Source organism: Microcaecilia unicolor, chromosome 7 (assembly GCF_901765095.1).
Source record: "Microcaecilia unicolor chromosome 7, aMicUni1.1, whole genome shotgun sequence".
Taxonomy (NCBI): Eukaryota; Metazoa; Chordata; class Amphibia; order Gymnophiona; family Siphonopidae; genus Microcaecilia; species Microcaecilia unicolor.
The window spans coordinates 156,710,368-156,736,086 of record NC_044037.1 but is presented as its reverse complement, the minus strand read 5'-3'; the positions used below and the strand labels follow the sequence as shown (position 1 = coordinate 156,736,086).

General features: G+C 45.5%; 1 protein-coding gene and 1 pseudogene across 1 annotated transcript in view; one reads left to right on the top strand and one right to left on the bottom strand.

Annotated features, from left to right (window-relative positions):
• Window positions 1–25,321, bottom strand: part of PTH2R (parathyroid hormone 2 receptor) — a 372,984-nt gene extending 347,663 nt beyond the window's left edge. The window contains exon 1 of the mRNA XM_030210826.1: window positions 25,142–25,321. Coding sequence (XP_030066686.1) covers window positions 25,142–25,321 — 180 coding nt within the window. The remainder of the gene's footprint in view (window positions 1–25,141) is intronic.
• Window positions 6,926–6,995, top strand: LOC115475178 (annotated as a pseudogene).
• Window positions 25,322–25,719: the final 398 nt, after the last annotated feature.

Sequence of the window (25,719 nt, the reverse complement as noted above, 5' to 3'; positions counted from 1 at the left end):
AGAGGCTGGTAAGTAATGTTTTAATCACATTTTGGGGGTGGGAGGGGGTTTGTGACCATTGGGGGAGTAAGGGGAAGTCATCCCTGATTCTCTCCAGTAATCATCTGGTCATTTAGGGCACTTTTTGTGGCTTATTCATTAATAAACCAGATCCAGACCAAAACATCCAACTTATAGCCCTGGATGTTTTTGCTTTGTTCCATTATAGCAGAAAAACATCCACGTGTTAGGAACTCCCAGATCCCGTCCTTAACATGCCCCTGCCATGCCCACTTGTAATATGAACGCTCTTCTGATGGACTTCACAGAATAACGTCTAAAAATTAGTTTTGAAAATGCCAATTTGGATATTTTTGTGAGAAAAATTCCAAATGCAGATCTTTGCTACTTTTTGGATATTTTTCTCTTTTGAAAATGAGCCGCATTGACTATTGTAATGTGGTATATATAGGATGTACCAAATCTCTTTCTAGAACAATACAGAATACTGCAACTCAATTAATATATGGTATGTCATTATGATAGAGTTTCCCTTTTGTTTTTGAAGCTTCACTGGCTTCCGATTGAGGTGAGAGTTACGTTAAAACTATGTGTTATAATATTTAACATCTTGTATGGTCAAGTTCCGAAGTATTTAATCTCATCAATTAAATTACCTGCAAGTAGACAAACCTTTTTGTTACGGAATCAAATGCAGCTTAGTTTTCCATCCTTGAAAGCAATTAGGTTTCATGAGCATTTAACATCAGCCATTTCTTCTAACTGGGATTCATTACCAGTATCTATATGATTTGAGTCTAATTACTCTTAATTTAGGAAAAATTTGAAGACTTTTTTATTTCAACAACTTATTACTGCAAATGAGCTTTCCGGATAATGTATATTGTCTGATTTGTGGCTATGTTGACGGTAAATCAGGATTATGTGTTTGAATTCCAACCCAGCCCCACCTGCCTGCCCTCAGCTCCCCCCACAGCCCTTCTCTCCATTCCTGCCACCCTGCATTTAAACCTTTCATTTTAAGTTGCAGTGATGGCAGTGAAAAAAAACAGCACAGCAGGCTCGCCGCCATCCTTTCCCTTCCCTCTCAGTGTCCCGCACTCACAGAAACAGGAAATACATCATCAGAGGAAGGCGGGGCACTGAGAGGGAAGGGAAAGGCTGGAGGCGAGTCTGTTGTGCTGTTTTTTTTTCACTGCCACCGCTTTGACTTAAAATGAAAGGTTTAAACGCAGAGCGGCAGGAATGGAGAGGAGGGCTGTGGGGGGAGCTGAGGGCAGGCAAGTGGAGCTGGGTTAGAATTTGAACTCGGGGACTGAAAATGGGGGGCTCAGACAAGTCACTGGACATGGATAGGAGGAAAGGGCAGAGGAGAATCGCTGGACATGGATGGGAGGGGAGGCCAGGAGAGGAAAAATCGCTGAACATGGATGGGAGGGGAGGGGCAGAGGAGAATCGCTGGACATGGATTGGAGGGGAGGGCAGGGGAGAGAGGAAATTTGCTGGATATGGATGGAGGAGAGGGCAGGGGAGAATGGAGAGTTGATGGACATGAATGGATGGAGGGGAGGGCAGGGGAGAGAGGAGAGTTGCTGGACATGGATGGATGGAGGGAAGAGAGGAAGGAGATGCACATGGATGGAGGTGAGGGAAGAGAGGAAAAATGCTGGACATTGATGGAGTAGAGAGGAGAAATGTTGGACAAGGATGGAGGGAAGGAAAGACAAAGGAAGGAGATGCAAATGGATGGAGGGGAGGGGAGTGGGGAGAAATGATGAATATGGATGGAGGGGAAACTGCTGAATTGAAGGGCTGGATCGGAACACTTTGAGGGCAGATGCTAAAACTAGAGGAAGGATAGGGATAGGGCTACAGATGGTAGACAGGATGCATAAAGACACAGGAGGATGGTGGACATGGTGAGAGAAAAAATATCAAATGGAAAGAAGACACTGCATAAAACAGAAGACACTGTGACCAAAGCGAATAGAAAAACTAATTGCTCAGACAACAAAGGTAGAAAAAAGTATTTTATTCAGAATGTATTAATCGGAATATGTCAGCTTTTGGAAATGTGCATCTGTGATATTTTGCATGTAAGTTTCAATTTCTCTAGTATTGCTGCATGCCAAGTCTGACTTCTTGAGGTAACCTTCCAGTTCAGTATTTTGCCATCATATCTTTTGATTTCTAGCTCCTTGTGTCATGTGTGATCAAGGTGCAGTATTCTGCTAGTGTGTAGTATTTGCAGCCCTTTTTGTTTGTTTGTTTTTCACTAGGTAGTGTATTGGTGTTTTTGAGCCTGGTGTAATTGCAGTTCTGATCTTGGAATTAGTGCTTTTTATTTATTTATTTGTTACATTTGTATCCCACATTTTCCCACCTATTTGCAGGATCAATGTGGCTTACATATACCGTAGAGGCGTTCGCCATTTCCAGTAGAGAAACAAATACAGAGAGTTGTAGTGGGCGTATAAGGTTCATGTGTTATAGACACATTGGGGAATCATAGAGAGGAAGAGTTGTGTAGAGTCTATTACAAGCTTTGGTTTCGTTGTGTTGTAAGGTTTAGGCACTTAGGTTGGGTCGATTGGGTATGCCTTTTTGAACAGGTTGGTTTTTAGTGATTTCCGGAATTTCAGGTGGTCGTACATTGTTTTCACGGCTTTTCGTAGTGCGTTCCACAGTTGTGTGCTTATGTAGGAGAAGCTGGCTGCATAGGTTGATTTGTATTTGAGTCCTTTACAGCTTGGGTAGTGGAAATTTAGGTATGCTCATGTTGATCTGATTGTGTTTCTTATTGGTAGGTCTATGAGGTCTGTCATGTATCCCGGGGCTTCGCCGTAGATGATTTTATGGACCAAGATGCAGATTTTGAAAGCGATACATTCTTTGATTGGTAGCCAGTGTAGTTTTTCTCTGAGGGGTTTGGCGCTTTCGAATCGTGCTTTTCCATATAAAAGCCTGGCTGCTGTATTTTGAGCGGTCTGAAGTTTCTTTATGAGTTGTTCTTTGCATCCCGTGTAGATTCCATTGCAGTAATGGATTGGTAAGGTTATGAGTATGGTTTTGCACAAGTTTGTGTATAGTCTTTTGCAGTGGAGAGATTGTGTGTTGGCCTTACTGAGGTGGCACCACATCAGAAAGGGTTTTAGAGCCTGACACACTACCTCTTGAAGGATCTACATATAGAGCCTATGCATTTCTAAGGTCAACACTGGCATGGTATGGGAAAGGGGGTGGGGAAATACTACTGGAGAGGAAGAGGGAGTGCTGGGTAAGGAAGAAAGAAGGATGAAAGGGAGAAAGAGCTGGCTTTTTTGGGAATAACCATAATGAATATGTATGACATATGCAAATGAATATGCTAATATGCCCCGTCCCATCCTTTGCCCTCCCCCCAAATGAAACAGTCAAACTACGCCCATGGAACAGAGATAACTCAATCTCCCCACCCCCACCCCTCCATTCTGAGAACTTCACAGCTCGTTATCTCCCAGGAACAACAGGACATTTGCAGGTCTCACTGCACAGTTATAATCAGAGTTTTCATAGAATCATATGGGCAGACCGATTCATATGATACCTCTGAATTCTCTGTAAGTCTGGAAAATAATCTATAGAAGGGATGTAAAACTAGAAGCAGCCATGAAACATTTTGTAAAAGGCAACCACGTAAGAATGTCAAAAGCAAAAGGTGCTTTCAAAAGGGGTACAAACAGACATGGACTGATGAGATGTTTATAATAATGGATATATTAAACATGGGGCAGAAGCCTGTTTACAAGAAACAGGATTCTGATGGGGAAAGCATGAAAGGTTCTTTTTACCCTGAAGAACTACTAAAAATCAATCCTGATCTGGACAGATTGTACCATATTGAAAAATGTTTGAAGTACAAGGAAAGGGCCAGAACAAAGAGTGTCTAGTGAAATGGAGAGGTTGGCCTGAGAAATTTAACAGTTGGGTGCTGGCCTCTGAGGTACAAGACATCTAAGGCTGTGCATGAATATCAACATAAATGATCACATCATGTACCTAGCAACACCTCTGTGGAAATATTTCCATAAAACAACGGCTCTAATTTTATAGTATGGTTAGCAAGACCATTGGATCTAAAAGGACCATTGTAAGTGGATTTGTTGGAAATAGAATACCCACATACATGGGACAATGTTACAAAAGACCAGCCTTACACCTTGATGGTGAACAGCATAGCAGGTGAAAAATGTGTAGTACCGAGAGGCTACTATCTGACACTAGAAGCTCTAATGGAGAGTTTGAATGAGGACGTTGCTGATCACTATGGCATGCATCTCCTGCAAATCTTTTACAACCCCATTAGGTGTAGAATTTAAAAATAAGCTATGGTTTACTGGTGCTCATCTGAGCAGATGGCAAAATAATGAACGTTTTGGGATTTGAACACAATGCTTTTACTAACTGTATAAAATTGCCCATGGACATCACAGATGGATTCAACACCTTGTATCTCTACACAGACATTGTGGAGCATCATCTAATAGGAGATCATTTTGTACCACTGCTGCACTGCATTCCAGTTAAAGGAGAAAGTGACTAGTTTATCACCTTCACTTATAATAAACCCCATTATGTCCCAATGAACAAGCAACACGTCGATACCATCACCAGTGAAATAAAGATGAACCAGAACAGACACATCTCATTTCTCTATGGTAAGGTGATCCTTAAGCTTCTTGCAACCCCGGAAAGTGATCATATTTTAGCATGGTGGTGAGTAAAACGTATAGTGACCCCGCATCATACAGAGATTATTATGTGGGACAGGCTGGGAACAGGCTTCCTGGGTTTTACGGGTCACCCATTATCTAAGGAGTAGGGATTGGCAGGATGTCTCTTAAGAGAAGTGCTGCCACTGCTGAGAAGAGATCTCAAGATTGTTAAAATGCATGTGAAAAGTGTCGCCAAACATTTTGCCAAAAATGTGATGGGCCACTTCACTACAGATGTTCTAGCGGTAATGAAAAAATCGGCTTGGTTCTAGCGGTAATGAAAAAAGCCCTTAAAAGAAAAAGAAACAGTCAAACGCTTTTAGAAGGACTGCCCAAACCCTTTAACAGAAAGAAACCCAGCTGTATAGTGTCTCAGAAGCCTAAGCAAAAGGCTAAGAAGAGTATGATGCTACAGAGCCAGAAGATATATTTCAAGAAAAATCATGACATTTGTGCATTACAGAGGTATAGAATAATGTGTTAAATCAGAATTGGACCTCTTTTAATTGTCACCCACCCAAACCAGTATCGAAAAAGCATTTATGTGGAAATATTGTCTTTATTGGCTTTATCTGAATCAGCAGTGCTTGACTTTTATGTTGCTGTTCATGAGGAGCATTATTTGGATTTGAACAATATGCTGTTGTACCTTACCTGTAAGATCATGAATAAGACAGGGCAGACATTGCAGGGGCAGCCAAAGTGGCACTAGTAAATTATCTGATAGCCTTCCTCTTCAGCCAGCTGGATGTCACAATCAGAGACAGGCTCATCAGTCAGAGCAACAACTGCTATCCTTATTGAGGCCTCATAAAACTGCATCTCAATTACGGACCCTCTCAAAGCACAATTTAGGAGTGGTCTGTTTAATAAAGACTCTGCCAGGAGTCACAAGAGGCTGGAGGTGCAATGCCAGTTTCAATGAAAGGGCTTACTTTACAGCTGCTAGCCATAAGGCAGAATTATTGGGTCATTTATACAGCGATATGTTTTTCCAAGGAAAACCGAACAACCGGATAGATGATAAGATAAAACAGAAGAAGTAAATATGCCTTCTGTTTGATGAGATTCAAAGAAGGGCAACCAAAATGTTTGAGGATGATGGAACTCCTCTCCTATGAGGAAAAACTTAAGAGGTTAGGGCTCTTCAGCTTGGAAAAGAGACAGCTAAGGGAGGATATGATAGAGGCCTACAAAATACTGAGTGGTATAGATTGGCTAAATGTAAATCAATGTTTTACTCAGTGGCGTAGCCAGAAGTCAATTTTTGGGTGGGCCAACAGGTTGGATGGGTGGGCACTAGACAGTGGTGTGCTGGTAAATGTTTAACAACAGGCTCTCTCCCTGGTCCACCTCTGCACCCCTCCCCCCCCCCCCCCCCCCCCCCCGTCCACCTCTGCACCTCCCCTCAAAATTGCAGAGCTGGCTATAGCCGGGGAGAAAGCCTGGGGGGGGGGGGGCAATGCATTACTGTCTCCAGGAAAAAAAAATTAAATGATCCCAGGTTCCAATTTAATTCATGTTTAATGTGGGATAAAATGCCATAAATAAGTAAATAAATATAAACTTTTAATGTTGAGCACCTGATTCTCAAAGTGGACATATTCCAAACACTATAATGAAAATAAAATTATTTTTTTCTACCTTTGTTGTCTGGTGACTGTTTTTCTGATCATGCTGGCCCAGTATCCGATTCTGCTGCTATCTGTCCTCTTAACTCCGTTTCCAGGGCTTCCTTTCCATTTATTTCTTTACTTTCCTTCTTTTCTCTCCCCTTGTCCCCTCCATCCATCCATCCCCAGCAATTCTCTTCCCTCCCCTGCCCCCTCCATCCAGCCATACCCAGCAATTCTGTTCTTGCCCCTGCCCCCCTCTATCCATCTATACCCTACCCAGCAATTCTCTTTTCTCCCCTGTCCTCTCCCTCCAGCCATCAGCGATTCTCCTCTCGCCCCTCCCGCTCCCATCCATGTCCTGCGATTCTACCTGCCCGCCCGGAGCCCTCTTCTCCCCCCCAAAAAAAATTTACAGTGCAGGCTGAGCTCCGTTCCCGCATCTGCCTCCCTCACTCTCACGGCAGCACTTCCCAAATGCTGCTCACCACCGCCACGATCGCAGGATCTACCTCCCTCCGTCCCAGCACTCAGCAGCAGCGGTAGCGAATCATACACGCTGCCTCCTTCTAACCCGGAAGCGTCTCCTCTGCCGCTTCCGGGTTAGAAGGAGGCAGCGTGTATGATTCGCTACCGCTGCTGCTGAGTGCTGAGACGGAGGGAGGTAAATCCTGCGATCGTGGCGGCGGTGGGCAGCGTTTGGGAAGCGCTGCCGTGCATAGGCGGTCGGTGGCCCAACTGTATGGGGAGGCTAAAGGGGGCGGGGTTAGGGGTGGGGCCAGGGGTGGAGCTTAAATCCATAATTGTCTGATCACACACAGAAAAAAAAAAATAAATGTCACAATTAATACCTTTTATTAAATTTAGATATTAGCTATGTATCATATGTCAAAGAATAAAGTGGTTGCTCAAAGCATATACTAACCACAATCGCTCAACTGCAAAACACTATGCACAACTTTGTGCAAAAACACACTCAGAACCTTACTGTACCATAAATATTACACTGGGCAGAACCTAATACACCAATATACCACCCATAAGGAAAATGCAGACCATCAACAATATTGAAATAAGGGATCATAATATCACAATTCTCATGTAGAGCCACAAAACATCCTAATTCATGTTTAATGTGGGATAAAATGTCATAAATAAGTAAATCAACTTTTAATGTTGAACACCTAATTCTCAAAGTGGACATATTCCAAACACTATAATGAAAATAAAATGATCTTTTCTACCTTTGTTGTCTGGTGACTTTGTTTTTCTGATTGTGCTGGCCCAGTATCCGATTCTGCTGCTATCTGTCCTCTTAACTCCGTTTCCAGGGCTTCCTTTCCATTTATTTGTTTACTTTCCGCCTTTCTTCTTCATTTCTTGTCCTACATCCGTAAGTAAAAGCTGGGTCCTCCGCAAACTTGACTGTCCAGTGGATCCAGCTTTTGTCTATTTTCTTCATCCATGTGCAGTTTTTCTACTCTCTTCCTTTTCTGTTATCTCATCTCCTTCCTCACTCCTCCCTCCACCTCCATGTCCAGCAACCCTCCTCTCCCCCCTACCCTCCCCTCCATCCACCCATGTCCAGCAACTCTCCTCTCCCCTGCCCTCTCCCCTTCTTCCACCATGTCCAGCAACCCTCCTCTCCCCTTCCCTCCATCTAGCAACCCTCCTCTCCCCTTCTTCCACCATATCCAGCAACCCTCCTCTCCCCTTCTTCCACCATGTCCAGCAACCCTCCTCTCCCCATCCCTCCACCCAGCAACCCTCCTCTCCCCTTCTTCCACCATGTGCAGCAACCCTCCTCTCCCCTTCCCTCCATCCAGCAACCCTCCTCTCCCCTTCTTCCACCATATCCAGCAACCCTCCTCTCCCCTTCCCTCCATCTAGCAACCCTCCTCTCCCCTTCTTCCACCATATCCAGCAACCCTCCTCTCCCCTTCTTCCACCATGTGCAGCAACCCTCCTCTCCCCTTCTTCCACCATGTCCAGCAACCCTCCTCTCCCCATCCCTCCATCCAGCAACCCTCCTCTCCCCTTCTTCCACCATGTGCAGCAACCCACCTCTCCCCTTCCCTCCATCCAGCAACCCTCCTCTCCCCTTCTTCCACCATGTGCAGCAACCCTCCTCTCCCCTTCCCTCCATCCAGCAACCCTCCTCTCCCCTTCTTCCACCATGTGCAGCAACCCTCCTCTCCCTTCTGCCCTGTTTCCTTCCTGCCCCCCCCCCCCCCCGCCGTACCTTTAAATATTACAGTTTTGCTGGAGTCGCAGGCAGCCGGCATTGAAGACATCGGCAGGCTTACGCCGGTTCCAGCAGCCTTCCCTCTTCCCTCGTTGCAAGTCGGATGATGGCTCCGCCCTCTTCTGACGTATTTCCTGTATCTACGAGGGCGGAGCCATCATCCGACTTGCAACGAGGGAAGAGGGAAGGCTGCTGGAACCGGCGTAAGCCTGCCGATGTCTTCAAAGCCGGCTGCCCGCGACTCCAGCAAAACTGTAATATTTAAAGGTAGGGCGGGCGGCGGCGGGGCAGTGGCGGGCTGGGGAGGCAGATTCGGGATCGGAGCTCAGCCTGCTCCCTCCGCTCCGCTGCCTCCACTGCTGGGTGGGCCTGAACCAAAACTGGGTGGGCCTGGGCCCACCCAGGCCCACCCGTGGCTACGCCCCTGGTTTTACTCTTTCAAAAAGTACAATGACTATCCAGCTTATTTTTGAAAGAGAAAGACGGCCATATTTCAACCCAAATCGGGAGATGGGCGTCTTTCTCCCGTGTGCGACCAAATCGGTATAATCGAAAGCCAATTTTGGTCATCTTCAACTGCACTCCGTCGTAGGAACGAACAAAGTTGATGGGGCGTGTCAGAGGCATGGCAAAGGCGGGACTGGGGCATGGTTATCAGCCGAGGAGAGATAGTAACATAGTAACATAGTAGATGACGACAGAAAAAGACCTGCGCGGTCCATCCAGTCTGCCCAGCAAGATAAACTCACATGTGCTACTTTTGTGTATACCTTACCTTGATTTGTACCTGTCCTTTTCCGGGCACAGACCGTATAAGTCTGCCCAGCACTATCCCCGCCTCCCAACCACCAGCCCCGCCTCCCACCACCGGTTCTGGCACAGACTGTATAAGTCTGCCCAGCACTATCCCCGCCTCCAAACCACCAGTCCCACCTCCCACCATCGGCTCTGGCACAGACCGTATAAGTCTGCCCAGCACCATCTCCATCTCCCGCCACCGGCTTTGCCACCCAATCTCGTCTAAGCTCCTTAGGATCCATTCCTTCTGAGCAGGATTTCTTTATGTTTATCCCACGCATGTTTGAATTCCGTTACCGTTTTCGTTTCCACCACCTCCCGCGGGAGGGCATTCCAAGCATCCACTACTCTCTCCGTGAAAAAATACTTCCTGACATTTTTCTTGAGTCTGCCCCCCTTCAATCTCATTTCATGTCCTCTCGTTCTACCGCCTTCGCATCTCCGGAAAAGGTTCGTTTGCAGATTAATACCTTTCAAATATTTGAACGTCTGTATCATATCACCCCTGTTTCTCCTTTCCTCCAGAGTATACATGTTCAGGTCCGCAAGTCTCTCCTCATACGTCTTGTAACGCAAATCCCATACCATTCTCGTAGCTTTTCTTTGCACCGCTTCAATTCTTTTTACATCCTTAACAAGATACGGCCTCCAGAACTGAACACAATACTCCAGGTGGGGCCTCACCAACGACTTATACAGGGGCATCAACACCCCCTTTCTTCTGCTGGTCACACCTCTCTCTATACAGCCTAACAACCTTCTAGCTAGGGCCACCGCCTTGTCACACTGTTTCGTCGCCTTCAAATCCTCAGATACTATCACCCCAAGATCCCTCTCCCCATCCGTACCTATCAGACTCTCCCTGCCTAACACATACATCTCCCGTGGATTTCTACTCCCTAAGTGCATCACTTTGCATTTCTTCGCATTGAATTTTAATTGCCAAACCTTAGACCATTCTTCTAGCTTCCGTAGGTCCGTGGGCGTCTTTAGATGATAATCGAAACAAGAAGGGCGTTTTGGATGAGAATTTCATCCGCTTTATTTGGACCCTTTTTTTTCAGGTCCAAGTCCCAAAAAAGTGCCCCAACTGACCAGATGACCACCGAAGGGAATCAGGGATCACCTCTCCTGACTCCCCCCAGTGGTCACTAACCCCCTCCCACCAAAAAAAAAAACACTTTAAAAACTTTTTTTTTTCCAGCCTCTATGCCAACCTCAAATGCCATACCCACCTCCATGACAGCAGAATGTGTTCTATCCTGTGACAGCCTTTCCCTGGTTCTGATGTGGCTCTCGGGTGAGTGTGACACCTTTTCTGTTCTGCGCACTGCAGAGTCACATCAGCAATGCGTTGTGGTGGGTGAAGGGTATTGGGCTCCGTGATTCCAGTAGCTTGTGTTAAATGCTCACGATGTTGGTAGTTGGTAGGTTCTACTCCCATGGTGCTTTTCCCCCTGCTTACTGGGTCAGAGTGTGCCCTGTTTTGTTTCCGGTAGTCCATGAGATAGTGGCCATTTTTGTAACACAGTTTTAGATCCCTTTCATGTGTTAGCCACGTTAGACAACTTAGTTCTTCCCTTGAATGTTGCTGAAAGAGGGCATTGTACAGCATTCTGCCAGCTCAGACCTACTGCTAATCTCAGTACCAGGAAGACTCGTTGCCAGTGGGGCACAACCTCTGATCTGCAGTTAACTGTGAGGAAGCATGTTTATTCCAATAAAGGATGTTTTCAAAGAGATTAGTCTTCAGGTGTCAACTGGTGTGCCAAGGTTATACAGCAGCAACAAGTCCTAGAGGCCTGCATGTATGCAGGTCCCTGGAACACTTTTAGTGGGTACCACAGTGCACTTCAGGCAGGCGGACCCAGGCCATCCCCCCTACCTGTAACACTTGTGCTGGTAAATGGGAGGCCTCCAAAACCCACTGTACCCACATGTAGGTGCCCCATTCACCCCTAAGAGCTATGGTAGTGTTGTACATTTGTGGGTAGTGGGTTTTGGCGTAGGGGGGTTGGGGGCTCAGCACCCGTGGTAAGGGAGCTATGCATGTGGGAGCGTTTTCTGAAGTTTACCGCACTGACCTCTAGGGTGTCCAGTTGGTGTCCTGGCATGTCAGGGGGGCGAGTGTACTACGAATCGTGGCCCCTCCCACGACCAAATGGCTTGGATTAGGACGTTTCTGAGCTGTGCGTTTTTATTTTCCATTATCACTAAAAAAAACAAACGCCCAGCTCACAAACGACTAAATCCATGGCATTTTGGTCCGTACAAACCGTATTTTCAAAACGAAAGATGGACGCCCATTTTTTTTCGAAAATACGGTCTGTCCCACCCCTTCACGTACCCGTTCTCGGACATAGACACCCATGGAGATGGGCATTCGCGTTCGATTATGCCCCTCCATGGGACTCTCAAGGAAGTTACATGATATTACTTTTAAAATGAACAGGAGGAAATATTTTTTCACTCAAAGAATAGTTAAGCACTGAAACTCATTGCCAGAGAATGTTGTATCAGTGGTTAGCGTATCTGGTTTTAAAAAAGGTTTGGACAAGCTCATTGGAGTAAAAGTCCATAGTCTGTTATTGAGATTTGGGATTCTGGTAGCAGGCAAGTCACATCCTCGCTAGGATCAAGACTGGCCAAGTCTAGAGATTCACCAAAAGGGTGGCAGGAGAAGTGGAGTGTAAGGAAGATTAGGAGTAGCCCAGAAGGGTGCAAGCTTTGCTGAATGAGGTCTGGGGATCAATCGGGTAGCAGTCGGCTGAGGATCCCACATCGTAGGTTTACTAGCATAGGTACCAGGAAGTATTGTGAGGGAGGCCTACAGCAGATGAGCAGAACTGGATACCAAGGATGGAGCAGAAGAGGCCCAAGAAAGTCTAGCACACTGCCAGGAAAGAGGACCATGAAAGTCTAAGCAGGCTGGCAGGGCAGGAGGAGGTCCAAGAGGAATGAAGAATCCAAGCCAGGGTCATAGCCAAGAATTTAATCCAGAGAAGGGAGCTGGAACAAGGGTAGGCATACTGGAGAAATGGACTGGAACAAGGGCAAGAGCAGGAACATCAAGCAGGGTCAGGTACCAAACATAGTAACTCACACCAAGTGGAAGCTAGGAGATTCATTGCAAAATCCCTTATAAGAGCCCCTTGCTCATGATGTGATCATCAAGCATTCTGTCAATTTCCTGCCATTGGCCCCTTAAATCATGGCCCTCAGTGCTTACAGGGAAAGCCTCAGAGTCTGACCCCGATAACCCTTGATGGCGGAAGGTGAGCTGGGCCACGGCTGTGATACCTCAAGAGATGTGTTTCCTACAAAAGTGCCACTCCCACATCTAAATAAAACTCTAAAATGGAACTACAAGTATGCTCTCTTGTGTCTGTGTTGAAATGCTCGCATAACTTTCAAAATATGCACAATAGTCCACAGAATCATCTATGGACTCGCACCAGATTACATGACAGAACTTTTCGATCTACCAATAAGGAACGTGACGAGAACAGCAAGAACCCACCTAACCCTTCACTACCCCAATTGCAAAGGTATAAAATACAAATCTTCACATGCCGCCAGCCTCGCGTTTATTATTATCTCTCTATATAAAACGTACCGCCAACGTTCTATGAGGCAAACTTACCCAGCATTCCAAATTAAGTTGTCATGGTGCAGATCAGTTTTCCACTATGAGTGCTTGCACCGCCCACGCGTCACCACGCACACAGAAAAACAGTTACCTACGCAGATCCTCCACACACCCCCCACAGAGTGCCGTCCGAACAGCTGATCCACCGCGATCACCATGGAGGGTAAGTCCAGCAACAAGGAGAGGGGGATGGTAAGGAAAGCGCCTTGCTAGCGCCCGTTTCATTGGCCTCAGAAACGGGCCATTCTTACTAGTTATTATTATTTGTTGCATTTGTATCCCACATTTTCCCACCTATTTGCAGGCTCAATGTGGCTTACATAGAGGGGCATAATCGAACGCGTCTATCTCCGAGAATGAGTATGTGAAGGGGTGGGACAAACCGTATTTTCGAAAAAAATGGGCGTCCATCTTTTTTCCGATAATACGGTTTGTACCAGCCAAATGCATCGGATTTGTGCGGATTTGAGCTGGGCGGTTTCGTTTTTCAGCGATAATGGAAACCAAAGGCGCCCAGCTCAAAAATGACCAAATCCAAGGCATTGGGTTATGGGAGGGGCCAGGATTCATAGTGCACTGGTCCCCCTGACATGCCAGGACACCATCTGGGCACCCTAGGGGGCACTTGTAACAATTAAAAAAACAAAGCAAACTACCTCTGAAGTCCATAGCTCCCTTCCCTTGGGTGCTGAGCCCCCCAAATCCCCCCAAAACCCACTCCCCACAACTCTACACCATTACCATAGCACTTATGACTGAAGGGGGGCACCTAGATGTGGGTACAGGGGGTTTTGGGGGCGGTTTGGAGCGCTCCCATTTACCACCACAAGTGTAACAGGTAGAGGGGGAATGGGCCTGGGTCCACCTGGCTGAAGTCCACTGCACCCACTAACAACTGTTCCAGGGACCTGCATACTGCTGTCATGGAACTGGGTATGACATTTGAGGCTGGCACACAGCTTGAAAAAAAAAGTTTTTAAAGTTGTTTTTTTTTTGGAGGGAGCGGGTTAGTGACCACTGGGGGAGTCAGGGGTGGTCATCCCCGATTCCCTCCGGTGGTCATCTGGACATTTAGGGCACTTTTTTGGGACTTGTTTGTGAAAAAAGGGTCCAAAAAAAGTGACCCAAATTTGCGCTAAAAACGCCTTTCTTTTTTCGATTATCTGCCGAGGACGCTCATCTCTCCTCAGCCAATAAACATGCCCCAGTCCTGCCTTCACCATGCCTCCGACACGCCCCCATCAACTTTGGCCGTTTCCGCGACAGGTTGCAGTTGAAGACGCCCAAAATTGGCTTTCGATTATACCGATTTGGACACCCACAGGAGAAAGACGCCCATCTCCCGATTTGGGTAGAAATATGAGCGTCTTTCTCTTTCGAAAATAAGCTGGATAGTACCATAAAGGCATTTGCCAAGTCCGGTAGAGAAACAAATACAAGGTGATATTGTGGTCGATTCAAGGTACAATTGCCTAGTCCGGTACAGAACCATATATAAGATGATATTGTGGTTGATTAAAGGTACATGTGTTTCAGGGATGATGGGGAACGAGGAGAGGAAAGGTTATGTATGTCCATTACGAGCTTTGGATATGCTGTGTTGCAGAGCGTAGGTATTTATGTTGGGTCGGTGGTGTATGCCTTTTTGAAAAGATTGGTTTTTAGTGATTTCCTGAAGTTTAGGTGGTCATAGATAGTTTTCACAGTTTTTGGCAATGCATTCCATAGTTGTGTACCCATGTAGGAGAAGCTGGATGCGTAGGTTGCTTTGTATTTAAGTCCTTTGCAATTTGGGTAGTGGAGGTTTAAGTATGTTCGAGATGATCTAGTTATGTTTCTGATTGGTAGGTCTATGATGTCTGTCATGTATCCTGGGACTTGGCCGTAGATGATTTTGTGGATCAGGGTGCAGATTTTGAAAGTAATACATTCCTTGATTGGAAGCCAGTGCAATTTTTCTCGGAGGGGTTTATAGGCACACAACTTTGAAACTCACTACCCAAAGACCTGAAACTCACGGAAAACTACATACAATTCAGAAAAAACCTGAAAACACATCTTTTCAAGAAGTCTTTCCCCCCTGGATCTGCCTAATCCCACACCACCATACATCACGAAAAGTTCTGAAATGGAAAACAATAATATTAACCTTTCTCACAATATGCTAATATATCAACCTAAGCGTTTATTGTATTTCTGTATTATGTAGTAGACTTCTATAAATCTAAATTTTATAACCACCTTGTTAGCAATATGTAAGCCACATTGAACCTGCCGTATGGTGGGAAAATGTGGGATTCAAACGCAACAAATAAATAAATAAAAGTATTTTATTAAAACAGCAATAAATTGCCCTTCAATCAGCAATAAATGTAGTCAGTATTACCTGTATCAGCAAGATTTGTTTTACCACGAATACTACACCGTGGTTCAGACTTTGAAGGTTTTTTTATGAGCCAATGATAATGAGAGGGTCTATTTTGATCCAATTCAGCTCTTAAGATCATTGATATCTATGAGCTCTTTGAGGCCGTTTTTCCTTCAATTAAGCATATATTGTGGCTTCTGGTTTGTACATACTACTCTGGGACACCCGGTTTATTTTTATTAAAACAGTACATATTACATATTTAACCAGTGGAGGGGTAACGGTTTTCACAGGTTTCTCTTTTTTTAAGAAGAGTTTTTTGGTTTTCACAGGGATGGTGAATTTCTCAGAGGCCTCCATAAGGTTTTCTTTAAGAAGCATGAGCTAAGTTTGACCGAATCTGGTCAAACTTCTCTCTCCTCACCACTGAAACAGCTACCCAAGCGATCCATAAGTTCTCCAACACTCACTGCAAATTGGACACTGCAAAATCCGCCCCCTACCGCTTCATAGCTGACCTTACATCCCACCTAAATTACTTACTCCAACAGGGTCTCTTCCCTAAGGAAAATGGCAACATCCTACTTACCCCAATTCCCAAAGACACAAAGAAAAAGACAAGTGAACTCACCAACTACTGCCCAGTAGCATCTATCCCACTAGCAGCAGGGCCGATCTTAGTAAGTGCGGGGCCCTGTGCAGACCAATTTGGTGGGGCCCCATCCTAGCCCCGCCCCCACCCTAGCTCCACCCCATTGATAAGATTATTGTACTGGAACCTGAGAGACAGGTGAAGGTAGCCATGGTAATTGTACTGCTGCTGTCCGAGGCAATCGCCTAAGTGATAGGGCTGGCCCCATTTGGAGGGGAGATGGTGTGAGGGGCATGCTGAGGCCATGGGATGAAATAGGGACTGTAGAGAAGATACTAGACCACCAGGGGTGCAAGGGAATAGGACAGAAACGCCGGGAAACAGTGGACATGGAGAGGAAAAGAGAGATGGGTGATACTGAACATAGAGGGATAGGGAGAGATGCTGGAGGGAGGTGAAGAGGGGAGAGTCACTGGATGTGGAGAGTAGAAGGGAGATACCTGGGGAAGCAGTGGAGAAATTAAGTGACTAACAATAGGGGAAACACTGGGGAAGCAGGATGAGTGAGAGCGGAAGGATGAATGAAGTTAGGGGAGCACTGCAGCAAGGATGACTAAGGCTGTAATACAGGCTAGTGGGGAGATGAGAGGCTTGGACATAAATATTGGGAAAGGATAACAGGATCTGGAGTGGGAGAGCACTAAGGGAGGAAGATAGATGGGGATGTGTGGCAGCACTAGTGAGACAATGAATGATACTGGGAGGGTGGAGGGTGACTGAGGTGTAGTGGAGTACAGGTGAGACTTGGGGTGAACCCTGGGGAAGGATGAGGCATATGGGACCACTTAGGGGAGGATGAGTAAGGCTCAGAAGGATGAATTAATAAAATTAAGATGCATTGAAGAAGGAAGGTAAAAGATGATTAAAAGGATATCTATGGGTAAAGGTGGGCAGGGACTGAAGAGGGGAAGAAGGGGACTACTGTGGCCCTGATCACTGGAAGCAAGGGTCCCAGGCAGGCAAAACCTTTGACAAAATGGTGGACATACAGCTGAAACATTTCAAACCACCATCACAGAGACAGACAGTACTTTAATTCAAAAAGGTTCTTCCTATTGAAAAAAAGCTATCATCATACCTGGCTTGCTGCCTGCCTTAATGGATTGGCACAACTGTTGTAGGCTACCCTGTCTGTTGCTTTGCTCGCTCGGCTCCACCGAGTCTGCATGCACTCTCGCTCACACCACAGTCAGCGACGATGGCTCACCACCTTGGACCAGGCTCCAGCTTTTCCTGCTCAGTGACTCCCGCCCTCGCGGAAACAGGAAATACCTCATCAGAAGGCGGGACATTGAGCGGGAAGTGAAAAGCTGGAGCCTGGAGGTGAGCCGTTGCGCTGCAACTTGTCTGTCGCCATCGGGCGTGGGGCCATCGCTGCCTGGCTCGCTACAAAGTTACTGTCGCCGGGGACTCGGGAGCTGACGGCAGGCTCAGCGGGCCCAAGCCGGGGGTGGGCGCCGCGCTGGTGGTGGCGGGAGTGGAGCGGCTGAGCCGCGGGATCATCATGAATGATGCGGTCGTCGTCCGAGGTGAGTGGCGGTCGGAGCGGAGGCAGAGTTGAGGCGGGCTGCGCGGGGCCCCCTTAGGCGCGGGGCCCTATGTGGCCGCCTTGGTCGCCTCTGCCTAAGACCGGCCCTGACTAGCAGTCAAACTGATGGAAAGCATGGTAACCAAATAACTCGGTGATTACATAAACAAATTCTCAATCTTACATGAATCACAATCAGGCTTTTGCCCCCTCCATAGCACTGAAACAGTACTCATTACACTCCTGGCCAAATTCAAGCAGGAAATAGCAACAGGAAAAAGCATACTCCTCCTTTAATTCGACATGTCTAGTGCATTCGACATGGTAAACCATAATATACTACTAAGGCTCCTAGCTTACTTCAGTATTGGTGGAAACATACTTAGCTGGATCAAAGGCTTCCTAACCACTAGGTACAAACCGAATAGAGAGGGTAAACAGCATACATAGAAAGTGCACAAACAAAAAAAACAACACTGGGTCTTCAAGACTGAGACAACAGGAGTATTTTATTGACAAGTGACCCGACACGGGCCATGTTTCGGCATTAAACAACACCTGCCTCAGGGGTCAGGGTCTGGATATAATTTGTTTAAAACTATATATGTGTCCAATGTCTCCGAAAGTAAACGGAGAAGGTCTTTACAACCAAACTCGCCTGTCAGAATATACAATGGCGATGTAGAGTGAAGAACTCCTGTATAAGCCTTTTCTTTAGCAATTTTTTTAGCAAAAGAAAAGGCTTATACAGGAGTTCTTCACTCTACATCGCCGTTGTATATTCTGACAGGCGAGTTTGGTTGTAAAGATCTTCTCCGTTTACTTTCGGAGACATTGGACACACATATAATTTTAAACAAATTATATCCAGACCCTGACCCCTGAGGCAGGCATTGTTTTTTTTTTTTTTTTAAATTTTCCAATACATCACCACTTAAAGTGAATATGCAATCGGCATTATTTAACATTAGGAAACAAAAATAATAAGTATATCTTTACAGCCCGTTTGTCCACAAGTTAAAGAAATTTGATTCCAAGATTAAGGAAATTCAAAAAAAAAAAACAAGAAAAAAAATACAAAAATTAACAATCAATAGATGCTTCCTCTGGTTCAGACCCCAGCCTGCTGATTAGGGAAGGTTTACTATATTCACATCAACTCTTGCATCAATAAACTCTTTCAACTGTTTTGGGTCTACAAACTGAAAATGTTTACCCTCAAGCATCACATTACAAAAACAAGGAAATTGCAAGACAAAATTTGTTCCCAATGCCACCACCCTGGGGCGAAGTTCCAAAAAGGCCCTTCGTCTCATCTGTGTAGGCCGTGAGAGATCTGGAAAGATATGGACCTTTGAGCCCAAAAACAGTTTTTCTAAATGTCTCAACGAAAGCCGTAGTACGGCATTCCTATCAGGCTCCAGCGCAAAAGTGACAAGCAGAGTTAACCTCTGAGTAACTATTTCTAATGAGCTTTCTAGGAATGAGGTAAGATTCATTCCTTCCCCTATTACGGGGGGATTTCGTACCACCACTCCAGTACTCCCAATGTAATAAGCCCGTGTAATGGGAGGGAGTGAGTCCTTGTCCATTCCTAGGATGTCCACCAAATATTTTTTAACCATCTCCAAGGAAGAAATTAACGGCGATTTGGGAAAATTAAGAAACCTAAGGTTAAGTCTTTTAGTCTGATTTTCCAAGTATTCAAGTCGTTTATGTAGGAAATTATTGTCTTTAACCAGAGCTGTTTCTATAGATCCCATTTCTTGAATTTTGATATCCACATGTTCCAATTTCTGGGTTTGCTGTGCAGTCACTTGTGCTTGAAGCAGGGCAGCCTCAGAAAGAACTTCAATATCAGAAGAATTCTGCTTTAAAGTAGTTTGCATAGAGGTTTGGATATTGTAAACCATATCCCATAGTGACTCCAGTGTCACAATTGCTGGTCTAATCACTCCACTAGCCACAGGAGGAGATTGAGATAGACTATCAGCACAAGCTAACTTGGAAACAATAGCTTGAGGCAATACCTTTGAAGCCTGTTGTAGTAATGTTTCCCGAAGTTGAGAATCTATCTCCGTTGTTGCAGTCACACCCTCAGACAGGACCAGCTGAGCCACTTCGGCGTCTGTCTCTGTTTGAACAGCCAGCAACTCTCCTCCAGGCTGGGGAGGTGCAATTCGCTCCACCGGGCTCAGGGAAGCCCCATTTCCACTCTCGATCAACTCCGAAGGGCCGAGAGCTGCAGAGGGGGTCGAAGTTCCCTGAGGTCCCGGTTGCTGCCTGGGAAATTGCAGGGTTGTTTGTTTCATCGTCGAGGAGGTCACAGGAACCAAGGGATATTCCTTTACCTTCCCCCTCCGCTTCCCCATCGTTGACGAGGCTACAGAGGCAACGAGGAAAACTCACAAACACAGCAGCCTCCAGGAGCAAGCACAGGTGCGTCCATTCACAGCGCCATCTTGGAATCTCCCAGGCAGGCATTGTTTAACGCCGAAACATGGCCCATGTCGAGTCACTTGTCAATAAAATACTCCTGTTGTCTCAGTCTTGAAGGCCCAGTGTTGCTTTTTTGTTTGTTCCTAACCACTAGGACATACCAAGTGAAATCAAACTCAAACATATCATCACCGTGGAAAGCTGAATGCGAAGTACCTCAAGGCTCACCACTATCATCGACCCTCTTCAACCTAATGATGACACCACTAACCAAGTCTCTATCCAACCAAGGCCTCAACCCATTCATCTATGCAGACAACGTCACAATATACATACCTTACAAGCATGACCTGACAGAAATCACCCAGGAAATCAAGATCAGCTTAAACATCATGAACTCATAGGCAAATGCATTCCAACTAAAACTCAATACAGATAAAGCACACTGTGTTATTCTCTCATCCCAATACAATACGAACAAGCCCACTAATATAAACACCCCAAATTACACCCTCCTCAGACAGCCTGAAAATCCTCAGAGTTACTATCAACCGCAACCTTACACTTGACAGCCAAATTAACTCTACAACTAAGAAAATGTTCCACTCAATGAGGAAACTCAAATGAGTGAAACCATTCTTCCCGAGGGAAACATTCCGTAGCTTGATACAATCAATGGTACTAAGCCATGCAGCCTACTGCAATGGAATCTATGCGGGATGCAAAGAACAACTCATAAAGAAACTTCAGACTGCTCAAAACACAGCAGTCAGGCTTATATTTGGAAAAACGCGATTCGACAGCACCAAACCCCTCTGAGAAAAACTACACTGGCTACCAATCAAAGAACGTATTGCTTTCAAAATCTGTACCCTGGTCCACAAAATCATCTATGGTGACACCCCGGAATACATGACAGACCTCATAGACCTACCAACAAGAAATACAATCAGATCATCACGAACATACCTAAATCTCCACTACCCAATCTGCAAAGGACTCAAGTACAAATCAACCTATGCATCCAGTTTCTCCTACATAAGCACACAACTATGGAACGCACTACCAAAAGCTGTGAAAACAATGTACGACCAACTAAACTTCCGGAAATCACTAAAAACCAATCTGTTCAAAAAGGCATACCCCATCAACCCAACTTAAGTGCCTAAACCCTGCAACACAATGAAACCAAAGCTTGTAATAGACTATACATAACTCTTCCTCTCTATGATTCCAAATGTGTCTGTAACACATGAACCTTATCCGACCACATCAACTCCTTTTATTTGTTCTCTACCGGAGATGGCGAACGCCTCTATGGTACAATGTAAGCTACATTGAGCCTGCAAATAGGTGGGAAAATGTGGGATACAAATGTAACAAATAAATAAATAATATCTATTGCTTGTGTTGCTAACTACAGAGGACCGCATGACCTCATCCCAATCTCTGGGTTTTCTCTGTTGGGAAAGAGTATGTGTCTATATAGCCCCATTAACCAGGTCAAGCAGATTAGACCTGTATAAAAAAGTCTCATCAGCATCCCAGGTCGCCACATTCTTGTGCCTGGATAACTTATTGACCAACACTTCCACATTTTTCCTATAATGCACTGATTCCTTTTAAATCTTCCTGAAGAACTGGTCAGATAGTCTGTTATTATCTAGTGGTTCCTCCATCTGCTTATGACATTGCTCAGGTAGAAACAGGTTTATTTTTTCACTTTCCATATCACCCTGTCTGTTAAGCGATAGATAGCGCTGTTGATGATGACGATGACAGCAGAAAAAGACCTGCACGGTCCATCCTAACCTCTATACCTTCAAGTAACCTAGACTACCCCAATTTAATGACCCCTACTTAACTAACTGTATATTTGTCCTTTAGATTGTAAGCTCATTGAGCAGGGACTGTCTTTCTATGTTAAATTGTACAGCGCTGCGTAACCCTAGTAGCGCTTTAGAAATGTTAAATAGTAGTAGTAGTAGTAGTAGTGCACGGTCCATCCAGTCTGCCCAACAAGATAACTCATATGTGCTACTTTTTGTGTATACCTTACCTTGATTTGTATCTGTCTTTTTCAGGGCACAGACCGTATAAGTCTGCCCAGCACTAGCCCCACCTCCCAACCACCAGCCCCTTGATTTGTGTCTGTCTTTTTCAGGGCACAGACCATATAAGTCTGCCCAGCACAAGCCCCGCCTTCCAACCACCAGCCCCTTGATTTGTGTCTGTCTTTTTCAGGGCACAGACCGTATAAGTCTGCCCAACACTAGCCCAGCCTCCCAACCACCAACCCCGCCTCCAACCACTGGCTCTGCCATCCAATCTCCACTAAGCTCCTGAGGATCCCTTCCTTCTGAACAGGATTCCTTTATGTTTATCCCAGGCATGTTTGAATTCCATTACCGTTTTCATCTTCAGAGTTCATTCTCATGAATCTTCCTCCACCCCCATCCCCCTATCTGTTGGTGTTCCCCAGGGATCTGTCCTTGGACCCCTTCTCTTCTCAAAATATACCTCCTCCCTGGGCTCCCTGATCTCATCTCATGGTTTCCAGTATCATCTCTATGCTGATGACACCCAGCTGTATCTCTCCACACCAGACATCACCGCGGAGACCCAGGCAAAGGTATCAGCCTGCTTATCTGACATTGCTGCCTGGATGTCCAACCGCCACCTGAAACTGGACATGTCCAAAACCGAGCTCATCGTCTTTCCACCAAAACCCACTTCTCCTCTTCCTCCACTTTCTACCTCAGTTGATAACACCCTCATCCTCCCCGTCTCATCTGCCCGCAACCTTGGAGTCATCTTTGACTCCTCCCTCTCCTTCTCTGCGCATATCCAGCAGATAGCCAAGACCTGTCACTTCTTCCTCTTTAACATCAGCAAAATTCGCCCTTTCCTCTCTGAACACACCACCCGAACTCTCGTCCACGCTCTCATTACCTCTCGCCTTGACTACTGCAACTTACTCCTCACCGGCCTCCCACTTAGCCATCTATCCCCCCTTCAATCTGTTCAGAACTCTGCCGCACGTCTTATATTCCGCCAGAACCGATATACTCATACCACCCCTCTCCTCAGGTCACTTCACTGGCTTCCAATCAGATACCGCATTCAATTCAAGCTTCTCCTTCTTACCTACAAATGCACTCAGTCTGCTGCCCCTCACTATCTTTCTACCCTCATCTCCCCTTATGTTCCCGCCTGAAACCTCCGTTCACAGGACAAATCCCTCCTCTCAGTACCCTTCTCCACCACCGCCAACTCCAGGCTCCGCTCATTCTGCCTCGCCTCACCCTATGCTTGGAACAACCTTCCTGAGCCCATACGCCAAGCCCCCTCCCTGCCCATCTTCAAGTCTTTGCTTAAAACCCACCTCTTCATTGCTGCGTTCGGCACCTAACCCTTACCATTCAGTAAATCCAGACTGCCCCAATTTGACTGCCCCTATCGGACTGACCGTTCACTTGTCTTCTAGATTGTAAGCTCTTTGAGCAGGGACTGTCCCTCTATGTAAATTGTACAGCGCTGCGTAACCCTAGTAGCGCTTTAGAAATGTTAAGTAGTAGTAGTAGTCATCTCCACCACCTCCCGTGGGAGGGCATTCCAAGCATCCACCACTCTCTCCATGAAAAAATACTTCCTGACATTTTTCTTGAGTCTGCCCCCCCTTCAATTTCATTTCATGTCCTCTAGTTCTACCACCTTCCCATCTCCGGAAAAGGTTCAGAATACATTTTGGCTTTTTCATAGTTGGCTAGTCCTGAATTTTGAATAATACCCTTCATTTCGTCATTGAACCTTTGAATGGCATCTGTTCTAATATTTTCTAGGGATCCGGGTGCACTTCTTAAATGACTGAGTATCATTTCAGCATACTGCATTGCTGATAAGACTCAAGATCAGTGACAAGGCAAAACTTAGCAAGGGTTCAATAAAAACCCCAAGACTCCTTTATCAGTATCCTCTTTGTTTTAAGAGGTACCCTTTTGTCCCTGAGTTCTTTAATGCATGCCTTTTCTTTTTAGCATGCTGAGAAGATGCTGTGATAATGGTATGTTACTTTTTAGAGTGTTTAGGGAGATCTCAGCAATAGCTGCTATTAAGTTGTGTAAAGTGACACTGAGCAAGGCCTGAACTAAAAGTTTTAAAAGCTCCAGGTTTCTCTTCAGGCAGTTACACAATTTACGTGTATGGAAAAAACAGCAGTTTATCACTTCTTTTTATAGGTGTTCTCTGTTTTCTCACAGTACATGACTGACAAAACTGAGGGAAAGATGTCTGTCCTCAATCTATAAGCCTCGGGCATCAGTGCATTCAAATCCTTGACAAAATAGCCATACGGCTTTCTGGTAGCATTCTTGAAGGCCTCAAGAAAGAAATGCAAATTTCCTGGGTATATTTGTCTGGTGAGAACTGCCATTTGCTGTTTATCTCTCGGATTCTTTAAAAGCATCATATATTTGGTATTTAAGGTGATAGTATGGCTTGTTCTGCCTTGACAAAAAATATTCTGGATATTATAGATAATGTTCAAATTTCTGTGGTGCATGTATTTGGTAAAAGCTTTATCAAAATCATTGTTTTTACAAGCAGACTCCAAAAATCGTTTATGATGACAAGATTTACTTTATGGACTGGAAACAACTGGTCATCATTAAATGTTGCCAGTAATGGATACATAAAAAGTATAAACAGGTACCACTTTGACTGTTCTTTATACATAGGTTGCCAACAGGAGTAACACCACATGATTTTATCAAGTTTCATGATGAATGTACGATTGGCATGTTCTAAAACTTTTTGCTACTGATAATACATTTATTGGATATGGTAATTTTTATTCATACTACTGTAAATATATACATTTAAAATCCACCATCAAACTGAATCAATCCCTAAAACCTAACCACAGTGTATAACACAAATGTCACAGTCCACAAGAATGTTCCCAAATCAATGAAGATCAAGCTGATTTATAAGATTATCTTTAGTGCATCAGATTCCCTCTTTTCATCTCCTTAGTTTGATAGTGGATTTTAAAAGTATAGGTGGGATTCCAAGATGGCGCTTTGATCACACGCACCTGAATAAGCTTCCTGGGGATGCTGTGAATTGTTGCCTCTTGCGGGTCCCTCGTCTCATCGTTCGCGATGGGAAATTGGAGGGGGAAGGTAAGGGAGCTTCCCTCGGCTCCTGGGTCCTTGTCAGCATTGAAGCAATCGACTTTACAGTTCCCCAGGACGCCACCGGGACCTCTATGCATGTCGACTCCCTCTGCAACTGTCGACGCGCCGACGTCGATAGGAAGCGGAGACGGGGTTTCTTTGAGCCCCGGAGACCGCAGAGATCCACCACAGCCAGGAAGTGAATTATTCGCTACAGCCGGCCAGTATCCGATACCGAAGGAGTAAATTCGGAGCTGACAGAGGTGAGGCCAACGGCGAATTTGAGTGGGACCTCGGATCCTGTGTTTTCGGCCTTAAAGGTACTGCCGCAAAGTATTGTTAATAAGCTCTCTCGTACTGAGACCCCACCACACCTCCCTTTACCATCAGGTGGAATAAGCAAGCCCTCTACTGTGACACTTGAGTCACTGTGGGATATGGTATATAGCACCCACTCCTCCATGCAAAGTATGTTAAAAGAAAATACTAACGATAT